This window comes from Cynoglossus semilaevis, chromosome 6 (genome assembly GCF_000523025.1).
Source record: "Cynoglossus semilaevis isolate Cse_v1.0 chromosome 6, Cse_v1.0, whole genome shotgun sequence".
NCBI lineage: Eukaryota > Metazoa > Chordata > Actinopteri > Pleuronectiformes > Cynoglossidae > Cynoglossus > Cynoglossus semilaevis.
The window spans coordinates 1,613,612-1,626,528 of record NC_024312.1 but is presented as its reverse complement, the minus strand read 5'-3'; the positions used below and the strand labels follow the sequence as shown (position 1 = coordinate 1,626,528).

Genomic DNA, 12,917 nt, shown 5'->3' with positions numbered 1-12,917 from the left:
GTGAACTGCTGCAAACATGTCTGACTGATACCACTGTACATGCCCACGCTCGTAGCCTGCCTAATTTACCCCTAGTGGGCAGTGAGTGCATTAGTTACAGAGCGTTGTTTGAGCCTCAGCCCACGATCGGCTGCTCAACGGTCCAGTTGGAATCATTTGGTCAGAGATTCACCAGAGATTCACCAGAGACACGTCTCAGAGTGAAGACGATTCATTTCCTCTTGACTCTTTGTGTTCATTGTTCTAGAAAAGTCACGTCGTTTCTTCCTCTAACCTTTTAATTTGACTCTTCCGTTCCTTCTCTTTTTACCAACTCTTCCAGTCGTTAACGTCACATTTATCTTCACAGTGATCGACGCCTCGTGACCACGGGGTTAAACATGAGGCAGATGATGATTTTATAAAAAAAACAACGCTGCTAAGACTTGTCCCTTCTTTCAGGTCTCTAAAGTACCAGAGTACCTTAAAGGAGTAAATGTAACTGGAGTAGATTTACTTTGTTTCATAAAACCACACTCACGTCACGTTATCGGCTCAGGCTAATAGATAGAACCTGGGATCGTTAGCACGTCTTCCTCGGGAGCAGAGAGTCCTGGGTTCGATTCCAAACCGTTAAAAGTAAATCAGAAAATCAGTCACAGTTTTCGTTTCTGTCAGACATTTTGATCTCTCCTTGAATGTGTTTTCTGAAAACAGCCGACGACTGCAGTAATTAACAGGCCGTCGTGATGCGTCCGTGAGCCATTTTGACAACTGACCGCCGGCCGCGTCCCGTGTGTCGTCACGTTGTCATTTCTGGTAAAATAGTGAAACCGAAGCATTCAGCAGCTGCTGTGGCCAATTAGAATTTTCCGGCCTGGAGTTTTGTGGTGTTGTTTTTCAGGCTATATTTGTCGTGGTTTGTGTGTGTGTGTGTGTGTGTGTGTGTGTGTGTGTGTGGTCAGGTGTTGCAGGCTGCTGAGCTCGGTGTTTTTGGCTGATGTGATATCAGAGAACTGTTGGATGTGGTTCCTCTGGCCCGGCCCGTCTCACTCCTGCTGCCAAGTCGGTACCAAGACACACGACGGGCGTCGGTCGGTGAACGAGTGTTGAAATATGCTGAGCTGTTGCTGTGTGTGTGTGTGTGTGTGTGTGTGTGTGTAACAGCATGTTTGGCCTGAAGTTCTACATTTTCACTGCTGGACAAACTTTTTTCACCAAACGTTTATATTTTTTGTGTTTATTTCCTTTTCACTGATGGGAATATATTTTTATTTAAATACTCATATAAAATACTAAAACTGGGTTTAAGTTCCGTTCAGGTTGGACAGAGATCATTGAGGTCAATATGAGGACAGTGGACCAGGGTCTGGTCACGGTGGACACACGTGGTTTTACACTGAAAAAAAAACAACAACATCAAAACCTTTAGATTAAGTTTGGTAAATATTACTATAGTAAAATGTTTAAAGTATTGCAGTATTACACGCACACACACGCACACACACACACACACACACACACAGAGCCTAGGACATAATCACAGGCCAATCAGATGCTGAGGCTCTTGTCTTTTTTGTCCCTCTGTCCACGGGGACCGGAGCAGGACTGTGTTGGTTTACTGTGGCATTAGGGGTAAAAATAGTCACACACACACACACACACACCGCTGCACGTCATGTTCTCTCTGTGTGTGTGTGACACAGTCACACACACACAGATGAATTCACTTCATTTACTCCTGTGTTGTTCTGTAACTGCGGTCACGTCGTCCTGTCGTCGCTCAGTTCGTACGTATTCATACGTCTTTCCCGCAGCGTCGATGCTGTTGAACGGCCACTAGGGGGAAACGCTGCAGAATCCCAGCAGACATGTTTCAACTCTAGGAGTGATGTCATAACCTACGCGCTGTCTCAGAGCAGACGTCCTCGTGCTGGTCATAGTGGGCGGAGCCAGGTGTAATGTCAAGTCTGACCTCATGGGGCTGTAGTTTGTTGTCGACACGAAAACAGAATCTAGACGCCACAGCTGGCCACAGTGGGATTTGAACCTCTGACCCTCTCACCACTAGTCCACAGGCAGACACTAAGAGCTTGGACGCCCGACATGGGGCATATTCTGGTCGAGGTCTTCATTAGTTCAGACAATGGTGGGAACTCCTCATTAAAGAGCGATCAGATCAGAGCATCATGGGAAACCGGAGCTCTCCTGAAACACCCTTGAACAAAACTCTCCAAAACTCTCCCATGTCTGGAGGCTTTCAGAGACCGTGACCGATCTACGTCAAAAGAAGGCCTGAGAAATGTCAATTCCACTCCAGGGTCCAATTTCTCAGGAAGCTGCGGCGAAGGAGGAACCTCGTCTCCACCAGCGGCTGATTGGCTGATATCCAGCGTCTGGCAGGAGCCCAGAAATGATGCAGAGTTATTGGTCAGGGCTGTTGTTCTGTGGACGCAGAGATTCAGGATCGGAGTCCAGGGAACGTGGATCGCTGGTTACCACTGGTGTGTGTGTGTGTACAAGTGTGTGTGTGTGTGTGTGTGCTCTGATGAAGCGTCACGTGACCGTGTAATGTGGGTCTCTGTACTCATTCACATGTGGATTACGTTTCAACAGATTATACGATACTTTCTCTGACTGCAGATAACACGGCCCAGAGGTGCATGAATATGGGTTTGTGTGTGTGTGTTTGTGTGTTGTGTGTGTGTATGTGTGTGTGTTGTTTGTGTGGCCCACTGTATCTGGAGCTTCATCAAAGTTTCATCCTGATTATTCAACAGAAGCGTAAAGAGCAGGGATTGTGGGTAAAAATATGTTCAGCCTCTGGCAGTGACTGAACTGTTACTGTAGTAACACACAGTAACACACAGTAACACACAGTAACACAGTAGTGGTGGTGGTGTTACATCACAGTACAGTGTGGTTAGTACACAGGTAATCTTCTAGAGTCGGCTCTGATCGTTGATTCTGATTGGTTGATGAAGGAAGAGAGAAATTAGTGACATGAATAATCCTGTGTTGGTTTAATTTCTAAATAATTTTTATCTTTATTTTTAATTATTAAATAAATATATATCTTCTTCTTCTTCTTCTGCTCTATTTCTCCACTTTCTTCTAAAACTGACAAAAATCTCAAGTTCTTTCACAGCTTCTCACGTCGTGAAAACAAGCTTAAAAGATTTGTTTTAATTAATTTAGATAAAAACTCAGTGTCATTTTTAATCACTTCTTTTTGTGAAATGATTAAAAACCAACAACTGGTGTCGGTCTTGTTGTCGGTCTTGTTGTCGGTCTTGTTGTCAGTCAGATGTAGTCGTGATGTCACTTCCTGGCAGCGACCAAATGGCCGCGCAGGAATAAATTGAGTGATGTATTTTGGAATCGGTTCCACTGAGGATGACGCCTCACGGTGGATGTTTGTTGACGTGACGCCTCGAACACTCACTGACTTTAGTGTTTTTCCGATGGTGTTTTTTTTTTTTGTTACAGTCACTCCACGCTGACACACACAGAGAGAGTCCTTGGTTTCTGAACCAAATGATGAACTGACAAATGAAGACGGTGGTAAAATATAGGGCTTGTAATTAGATGACTGCTGGTTTGAATCCCCTCCATCACAGTTCCCCCCCCCCCACTCCACTGCTCCTGTGTCCGGTGTCCGTCCCTGGAGTGTTTCCCCAGTGGGGTTAAATCCAGGGGGTGTTTTTCCGTAGGGGGTTTTAAAAGTACTCAGGATGATGGACCACAGTGGAGCCCCTGGATGACCTCCCTCCAGGGACAATTAAAAAAAATATATATTGAAATGATATTGATTGAGCCCATCTGTGCCCCCTACAACAGTCCTGTGCCCACTAGGGGGCCCCACTTTGGGAACCACTGTTTTAGACAAAATAGACAGATTTAATTTACTGAAATTGTTTTAGAAGAAAAATATTTTTTGAGCCTCATCGTGGACTGAAAGTGCAGTGTAGCAGCAGCAGAACATTCTGTTTTAAAGTGGGTCTAAAAAAACGTTTGATTTTTGTTTCACACTTGTACGAGGACATGGTTTGAAGGAGTACGCGATGATTATAACCCATGGATCGGTTCAACTAGTGTGACGTCAGCAGAGTTTTTACTGTTGAAGAAGCTGAAATCTGCAGGTACAAAGAACAGCTTTGTCTCTTTGTCCCCGTCACTGACACCTCACACTGACGGCCTCAGGGGAAGGAGCTCAAGTCTGTAACAGTGTGGGTGATCTGCATGTCAGAGAACACCAGTCACCTTTCTCCACGCCTGTCTGTTGCAGTGAATGTCAGTGTTTTTACACTGAAGCTGTACTTTGACAAAATGTCGGTCCTGTTCAGTTCCACTAGAACATATCCCACTTTCTGGAATACCACAAAACATTCCGTCGTGTGTAGAACCCTGACCTCACATCCCAATTGACTTCTTTTGTATACCTGGCCTGAACCACCCTCACATACTTCTGTGCCACTCCTGACATTTTCTTTCAGTTACAGAATTCTTCTCTGGGCATTTTATCAAAGTCCACCTGACATTTTCTTTCAGTTACAGAATTATTCTCCGGGCATCTTTTCACAGTCCATGTCAGTCAGTCACTCAGTCAGTCAGTCATTCAGTCAGTCTGTCAATCAGTCAGTCAGTCAGTCTGTCAGTCAGAACGATGAAGAGGAAGTGCATGAAGATGTGTATGAACTTTTTAGTACGATCCTAGAATACAGTCGGTGCAGACCATAAAGAGGGTCTTCCCAGGTTTTCGTGACACTCATGAAGATGGTCAGAGACGGTCTCCATGGAGACCGTCTCTGACCTTTATTCTAAACCATCTTTTCATCTGCTGTGATGGGGGATTTCATAACTCGGAATCACAGACGCAGCGAGGCCGAACAGATCGCATGTTAGATTCATCGTTTGATAAAAAAGATGACGCATTTGGAGGCTTTGAACCGTCAACACGTTGTGTAACTCTGAGGGGTCGTGGGTGAGGAGGCTCTGTCTCTCTTTCATCTCTCCCACCTCCCCCTCTCACCGTCACTCCTGGTTTTTACTCCTCCTCCTCCTCCTCCGTGGAGCTCGTTCTCTCGTATTTGTCTCTCTCTCTTTTTGACTTTCTGCTCAGACTCTGAAGACATTTGCTGTTCATTTGGTTTCGTTCGCTCATTACAGGTTCTTCACTCATGGCTCAGGGGCCGAGGAGTGACCACCAGGGGGCATGACAATGAAGGTTTTTTTTTCAAACCACTGACAGTATCTTACAACACATCGTACACTGAGGTCCTGAAACCCTGACGTACATATTTGCTCACTGTGGTGTTTTTTAATCCTTATTTAAATTGGCGCCTCCTACAGACGGCGATCATGTTGACACCTTGTCCATTTTAAGTGTGCAAACTCTTTCATGTTCTGCACTCTATTAGTTTTAAATGTCACGGCCGTACAGCTCATTGACTGTGTGTGTGTGGGTGTGTGTGTGTGTGTGTGTGAACGTATGTGTGTTTGTGTGAGAGAGACAGACGAGCCTTAGGATTCCTGGCAACTTCCTCAGAGTCACTGCATATAGAGCTGTACACCAACCCCCCCCTCCAACACCGCCCCCCCCCTCCACCGAAGCCACACACACACACACACCCACACACACACATACATACTGTGTGAAATCATACAGTGTTTCTGGGGCTGCGTGTCTCCAGAGAGCATTGTGGGCTCGTGGCCCCCACCCTGTGACCCAGATGCACCTCAGGTCGTTGCTGCTGTGATCGTCTGACGTGTCGTCTTCATCTCAGTGTAGAGAAACCAAACCAGAGAAGAATCTGTGGAGACCTGTCAGAGCGGAGCCAAACCGCTGTCAACGGATTAGAATATGTTTTTACATCCTTTGAGAAACCCACACCTGGAGGTGACTGTAGTATTGATGCATCAAAACTAAGGAGGTCTGATAAAATCCACCGACTGATATTAGCACAAATGTGGGACATATGTAAGAATCGTTAGCGTTTTTCTCCGATCATGATAATGTGCCCTAAAAATAGTTTTAGGGATAATCAGCTGTATATTAAAGTGAAACAGTGTTCATCTACCAACCACAGTCCTGGATTATCCTCTCCCCAACACCAGCTGACGTTGAATCCAGCCAATCTGATCCTTAACAGTCAGCCATCGGACGAATGAGTGAATCCAATCTCTGGAGTTTTTCGCTTTTTTTATCACATACATCAACAGTTCTCCTGAATACAACAGTACCACGGATTTCTTCTATTTATCAGTTTTTAAAAACATATCTTCAGTTTTGTTGACAACAACATATTTAATCATATTGTAGATGGAGGTTCATTTGTATCTGGAGAAGCTGAAATCACCAAAGCGGTTAGAGGAGCGGAGCTGATGTTAGCGTGTGATTCCTGGTTTGTCAGGATTGATTAGCCTGTGTGGAGATCAGAGCATCGACAGACGCAACATCAGGAAGAAGAATTCTTTCATTTCCTCCACACAACAACAGGTAGACAGACGGACTGAGACGTCCTCAGAGTCTGTCCTGCTCTTCAGTCCTTCAAACCTAAACCTTTTATTCTCTGCCTTTGGGGAAATTCAATTGAGATTCATCTTCAGCGTTAGCCTCTTCACTCAGGCCTCCTCAGGCGCTTCCTCCTCTTTCAGAGCATGAACGGCTCCTCTGTTTGGGCCTGATGAGTTTCCTGTCAGGCTGGATTGGCCGCGGGCCACGGTGTGATGTTCAAACAGTCGCTGAATGGAGTTCAATTACATTTACACCAAAGTTCATGCTCTGCTACGACTGAGGATGTCGAGGAGATGGAGCCTTCTTCCTGGGGTGGAGAATCACAGCGCCCTCGCTGGTCGCTGCCCTCCTCTACATCATGATCCTGTTCCATCCAGTAATGTGTGTTAAGTAGTTTTTTAAAACTTGAACCACAATTTGTTTTGTGGATTGACAGTTTACCTTTTGCCTATTTAGCCCCCCCCCCTGCCCCCCCAAGTACACACAAGTCTATATTTCACATCATCAGACGTCAGAGCTGACTCTGGTATCTCATGGTGTCAGTAGTGACACTGGTCTGTGGAACACTATGCTGATGAGGTTTTCTCTGCTCAGTCGTTTGGCTCTCACAGCCTTTGCCGTAATTCCGTTTGTTGCCACTTTCCCTCCTCGGCAGCAGATCTCATCTGTCTTCTGCGTCTTTCTTCCGTCTTCCACAGCACAGATCCATCACTCTTTCTCTGGTTTCCCTCTGGCTGTGCTGCCTGAACCGCCTCACCCACCCCGTGCAGCATGCCTGTAAAGGTTGATGCTAATAATACAGCCTGAGCGTTAGCTCCGGGCTCCGTTCTCCTGTACTTGTAAATACTCTGGAGGTATTTTATTTTTTCAAGTGTAAATACACCAACATCACTCCTGGTTCTCGGCTCTCATTAGAACCAAACGCACGACTTCTGTGAGCTTCTTCCTCTGCTGTTTTCACAGCGTTCGTTGGATGTCGTGTATTTTGACTGCGTGGTTCAAAACAACAGCGCTGAGAAAAGCCCGGCTAACGAAGCGAAAAACACAATAAAAGATTGTTTCCTGTAAATGAAGTGGACTCGGGCGACCTGCCACGGTCTTAAAATGGTCCGCCGCAGTTTCACAATAAACCAAAACATTTGATCCAGTTCCCAAAATAACCCTGCATCTCAACTTCTTCTCTTTCTTCTGGCCTGAACTCTTCGTCTGAGGTGGAAATGTTTCCCCCAGAGGACCGGGCTGATTCACACTTCTGACCTGCTGAAACCAGCAGGTACCGTCCACCAGAGTAAAGCAGTTAGGAAATGCTGTTTAATGTAGTACGAGAGAGAGAGTACATGGGTGAATACAAGAGAGAGTACATGGGTGAATACAAGAGAGAGTACATGGGTGAATACAAGAGAGAGTACATGAGATACAAGTTTTATTTAAAGCTGTTTGGATGAAAACACATACATGTGCAGATGGTATTTTAAACTGAAGGTGAAAAGAAGATTTTTTTTCCACAGCGTGTATCAAATTGTAAACAAATGTTATACACAGTTGAAACATTAGCTCGATAGAGCATGAGACTCTGAAAATGTTATACACAGTTGAAACATTAGCGGCTAGCTCGAGACTCTGAGGGTTGTGGGTTCGAGCACCATGATAGTTGATCATTTTGATGGTTTCATAGTTAGCACGTCTGCCTTGGAACAGAGAGCAGGAAGTCCTGGGTTCCCTGTGGAGACACATACTTGGCGCCTCCTAGAGGGCAGCCTGATGTGGCAGATCGGCTGTGTGGGATCAATTAAGTTCAAATTATTATTATTATTATTATATGTTTGAATAGTTTTTTAGATCCATACTTTTTAGTATCGTGCTAACGTTGTTATTCTGTCTTAGTGAACTGACGAATCCACCAAAAGGATTGTTAGCATTAGCCGTCGTAGCATTTACTTACACACAACCATGTCTTTTCATTAGCATCGTTAGCAACCTGATGTGGACGTGAGGACAATCAGCTGCTCCGACTCTGACTCTGACTCTGTCTTCGACTCTGACTCTGACTCTGACTCTGACTCTGACTCTGTCTCTGACTCTGTCTCTGACTCTGTCTCTGACTCTGACGGGTTTTTGTCTGTCGACTCTGACTCTGACGGGTTTTTGTCTCAGTGTAAATATTTACAGGAACGTCCTTGGATTTAAAGATGTGCTGCGTCAGTCCTGATTATTTACTTTGAGACTTTACAGAAAACTCAATCAAGTCTGTGTAAAGAATGCTTCTGCTTGTGTTCAATATTTTCTTTACTAATTTTTTTTTTGAGACAGTGCTTCTGCTTTACTTCTTCTAAAGTTTGAATGTTTGAGAAATTAGAAAGTCAGGCAGAAATCTTCTCCTAAATATAAACATCTCCCTGTGCCTTAACCTGATTATTCAGCCACAGCATTAATACTTGACGTGTGAGCGTCTGTCTGCAGACCTCGGCAGCAGACTGGGTTCACACTCCCAGTGTTTGTAGTTTCTCGGTGAGTCATTTGTAAAAACAAAACCCCAACCTTTCAAATCTCAGTCTTGTCTTCTCCACCTTTCTTCTGTCGTGTTTACGTTGGCCTCCTCACAGTCAGCCATCACTGCCGAGCTCCGCCTCCGTCTCCCCAGGCTTCACGATCAATCCTGACACCACCGATCCCAGGAGTGTCTGTAAACTCTCTTCATCTCCTTCTTTGGCAAAGCGCGTCCCAAACACTTCACTCCTCTTCATCCCTGCTATTGTTCCTCCTCCTCCTGTCGTGTCTGTCGTCTCCGTCTCGCCTCCGACGTTCAATTGAAATGTCTCTCGACCGGTTATTTATCATTCCTCCCTGGCTGTGTTGCTGCTGCTGCTGCTGCTGCTGCTGCTGCTGCTGCTGCTGATGTATTCAAGAGAAAACCGACACGTTGTTATGCTGCTGTCCTTCTGTTCCGTTCTTATCGTTCTTAACGTTTCCTCAGGATTCTCAGCTCTTTGAGTCGATGTAAATAACTGGTGTCTGGAGGTTTGACCACTTATGGTCTGAGGGGTTTCTGTCAGTTCCACTGCTGCACTGCTCTGGTATTAGTTGTTGGATTACAGTGAGTGGTCACCTGACACTCAGTTCTGCCCCACGTCAACATCTGCCTGAGGCAGGAGAGTGTGGAGCAGCAGAATAATCCAGGAGGACCAGATTCTCACAAATCCTGTAAATGGAGATAAAAACCCAGACTGTTTTATTTTGCTGAGATAATAATTGAGGGTTAGGCTTTTCATACTGTGGTGGGGGTGATGATGTGGGACAGAAGTACAGGCCTACAGGCTTTCTTTGGTACTGCGCTCCAGAAATGAAAAAGTGACATGTGATCTGTTTTACCATTTTCACAGTAAAACTGTCTTCTTTCAATATAAAGGAACTGAAAAGACTTGAAATGATGTTGAAATTACTGAACTGAACTGAACAGTTCACATCTCTGTGGTTCTTGAAAATCAAATTTTGCAGACAGTCCGTCACGAGTCTCGAGGCCACGTTGTTGTTGTTGTATTTTACAGGTTTGTTTTATTGTTGTTTCAGGTCATAATCAGATCAGTTCTCCTGCAGATATTTCTTTGGTAGAGCACCTTTTCAGTGCAGTACTCAGTACTCAGTACTCAGTACTCAGTACTCAGTACTCCAGGTCGGTGCTTGTTCACACCTGTGGTCTCCATACGTGATGATAATCCCAGCCCCAAATGTGAACTAGACTGAATGAAGGAGCTCCAGTACAGGTCCGTCTGTTGAGGAGCTGGGACGGAGGTGACGACCTTTGACTCTGTAATTCTGTTGTTGCTTTGAATTCAAAACTGTAACATCGTTACTGTCGCAGATACATTCTCTCCGTGCGGAGTTTCCGATCTCAGACTCGGCTCCGTCTGCGCTCTGTTTACATTCTGTAGGAGGTCGGAGTTGGAAGATGAATGATAAACATTAGCACTCGCAGCTGTTCAGCTGAAGTGTTAGTTAACCTCCCCCCCCACCTCCACCCCCCACCTGAAAAGGATTGTGTTTTTTCAAGGCATTTGGCTGCAGCTGAGTTCAGGCCTTGAATGAAGCCGTCGTTCGTGGTTTGGCCGTGAAAACTCAGAGACGATGGAACGACACCGCAGGCCTCGGTTCTCCACCAGCCCTCGTCGTGTGTGTGTGTGTGTGTGTGTAACCTGAGAGCAGCTGTGCTGTGACTGTACTGAAGGCCTGTGGAGTCAGGCAGGCGGGCCTGCAGCACTCAGTTCTGGGCAGAGGTGGCGCTGTCACTGCAGGATCTGGAGACTGGTTTGAACCAGGGGGCAGTGTTGGCAGCAGCGTCTGCCAGTTTTCATGTCATTTTCATGGATGCACACCTTACAAATGTGGTCAGATTTAAATACAGACATGTTGAGAAATAATTTGACAATTTTAGTTGGGTTTTTTTTATGATTATGTTTAATATATTTGTATGGTTTTTTTGTTGAGAAATAATTTGACAATTTTAGTTTTTTTTTTCAAGATTATGTTTAATGTATTTGTATGGTTTTTCCTCCAGGCTCAGAGGAAGGAGGTGTTTCTCCAGGAGCGTTATGGTCACTACAGCCTGACCGACCCCTTCCTGGCGCTCCAGAGGGACTTTGAATGCAGCGGCTCTGGAGGAGCCACGGAGCGACGACCGCTGGGCTCCAGCCCCATCTCCGTCCTAGAGGCCGTCATGGCTCACTGCAGGAAGATGCAGGAGCGCATGTCGGCGCAGCTGGCGTCTGCTGAGAGTCGACAGAAGAGGGTGAGCGACGTTAGTGTGAGATGTGGTGAAGGAAGAGGGCGATGTTGAGTCGGTGTAATGTAATAGTTGCTGCATTAGGAGCCTTTCATGGACTAAATAACAGCTTTTTAGCTCCTGCCCTTGATTTAATGGAAAACAACATCAACGACTTCAGTGAAACCTGAGGATTATTAGATTAGATCGTCGTGGGATTAAATAAGCTCAGGTTTAGAACAGAAGCGGCCTGAGGTCCACGTCCGACTCCAAACACGTCTGCAGCGGTGTTTTCATCAGACTTAAAAAAGGTTAAAAATTCATGCACACTTTATGTGAAGAACCTATAAAACATTCAGAGATGAGGAGAAATAAATCATGTTGTTAAGTACCGTGATGTGGCCTCAGGTGGCGTCAGTGAACCGATCCACCGCTGAGTTGAAAGACAGGCGTTAAAAAAAAGGCTTTCTACAAAAATGAAGGATTATTACTGTAGCTGCCGTCACCTCTGAAAAAACAGGGAAGGAAACAGCGTTTCAGCCTGAATCATCAGCCACTTCCACTTCTTCTACTAGTTAAAAAAAACACACTCTCAATGTAGAAGGTAAAAAAAATCTATGTGTGTTTACTGCAGTTTGTGAAATGTTGACATTATCTTATTTAGAACTTTACATGTCGCCACTAGCAAAGCCCTCACAGACCACCAGGGGAGAGTCGGAACAACAAGAATGAAACGGAACTTTACTGTCAGATTAGGGATGCTGAATAAACGGCCGTTACTTTCCCTGGATTAGATTTTTCTTCAACATTTTCTTAAATACTATAACACAGGAGACAAGAGACAAGGTTTATGGTTTGGAGTTTATTGACATTGACAGCAGGCAGGTGTTAGCACTCTTTTCACGTCTGTTGGTGACGGCCTTTTTCTAATGCAGATATAACTGGTGGTTGATGACCTCGTGCTACCAGGCCAACCTCAGTTGTCTGATCCAGCCCTAAGTCAAACCCCGAAGGTTTTTTTTTTGGGCTCTGGAAAAGAGCAACAAAGGAGAAATGATGAAAATGTTCCTGCTTTAAACCAACCCTCAGAATGTTCTCTTTTTCTGAGTCGTTCACTGACTGATGTTGTCATCACCTGTGGTGTGTGTCATTTTGCTCTTTTTCTGAGTCGTTCACTGACTGACGTTGTCATCACCTGTGGCGTGTGTCATTTTGACCCTGACTCAAACTGCTGTGTGTTTTTGGACTGACCGTTAACCTAGGTTTGACCTGGAAACACCCAGTCCCTGACAACATAAAACCCTGAGAGGTTTTTCTAAAATTGACCCCAAAAATGTCTGTCAGCTGAGAGTCCAGCCCCGTGAAACAAACTGACCTCCAGGTGACGGAAGGAGCCGCTGAGATCCCAGGGATTAAAGAGTTGTTCTGTTAGGAACGTCAGCGTTACAGTAACCAATGAAAAAGCAGCTGAATGGAAACACTGATGACATGGGGAGGGTCTTCTGGTTGCCGGGTAGAGTTCGTTTCCCCGGGACTGTCCGTGCTATCTTTATCCTCTCCATCCATTTCCACTCTTGTTCTCTGGTGAATAAACTGTTGAATTATTCATCAAGTCTCAGGCGAACAGAACAGAAGGCAGGCGAGCGTTTGGATGAAACACGCTCG

The 12,917-nt window shown here is 45.3% G+C and overlaps 1 protein-coding gene across 1 annotated transcript in view; it reads left to right on the top strand.

The window, feature by feature from the left end:
• LOC103379561 (cortactin-binding protein 2-like) overlaps window positions 1-12,917 on the top strand; it is a 43,962-nt gene that overhangs the window by 18,954 nt on the left and 12,091 nt on the right. The window contains 1 exon segment of the mRNA XM_008311155.3: window positions 11,049-11,279. Within this exon segment, the coding sequence (XP_008309377.2) occupies window positions 11,049-11,279 (231 nt within the window).